The sequence below is a fragment of the Penaeus monodon genome, chromosome 27 (genome assembly GCF_015228065.2).
Source record: "Penaeus monodon isolate SGIC_2016 chromosome 27, NSTDA_Pmon_1, whole genome shotgun sequence".
Lineage (NCBI taxonomy): Eukaryota > Metazoa > Arthropoda > Malacostraca > Decapoda > Penaeidae > Penaeus > Penaeus monodon.
Genome location: NC_051412.1, coordinates 15,640,950 through 15,641,571, shown reverse-complemented (window position 1 = coordinate 15,641,571; position 622 = coordinate 15,640,950). Strand labels below are relative to the sequence as shown.

Sequence of the window (622 nt, the reverse complement as noted above, 5' to 3'; positions counted from 1 at the left end):
CAGCTGTTATAGGGCTACCATTAATTACTTCACATGATCATCACGTAAATAAAGACTTTGGGAATGATTTGCAAATTATAACCACAATGAAATTAAACATCATCCCATAAAAAATATGGCCTAACATTGATAGTGATCCTCATCCAACCACCAATCCTGCTGATGACAAAGAATATTATCATATCACCTCTACTTACCTCTTCTAATTTTGTGATGGTCTGTGAGAACATCAAAATGTAGGATTCATCATATGAAGGTACTGCAACACCAGCAATTTCTGTCAAACACTTTAGGGTCACATTTCGGAACAGCGGAAGGCCTAAAAACTGTTGAGAAAAAATATATAACCATTAGAACTCCTGGTGCAAAACAAGTCAAGTGTATATAAATCACCATTATAAAGACCCTAACTCATCAGCAAATTAAGAAATTAGCTTCTATCTTCCTGTCTTTGTATTCTCAAGATGCATCCTAGGAAAGACCATATAAGAATGAATGAATTAAGTCAACTCCAGAGGAAGCACATTTGGTGCTGCCTATCTCTTGCCACTATGTTGTTTTTGTTTTGTTTTTATGGATAATTTTTCAAATTTATCTTGGGATATGTTTTGTAGGGGATTAC

The 622-nt window shown here is 34.7% G+C and overlaps 1 protein-coding gene across 1 annotated transcript in view; it reads right to left on the bottom strand.

The window, feature by feature from the left end:
• LOC119590619 (exportin-1-like) overlaps positions 1-326 on the bottom strand; it is a gene marked incomplete at its 5' end in the record, with an annotated part of 11,887 nt that extends 11,561 nt beyond the window's left edge. Inside the window, 1 exon segment of the mRNA XM_037939297.1 lies at positions 198-326. Coding sequence (XP_037795225.1) covers positions 198-326 — 129 coding nt within the window.
• Positions 327-622: the final 296 nt, after the last annotated feature.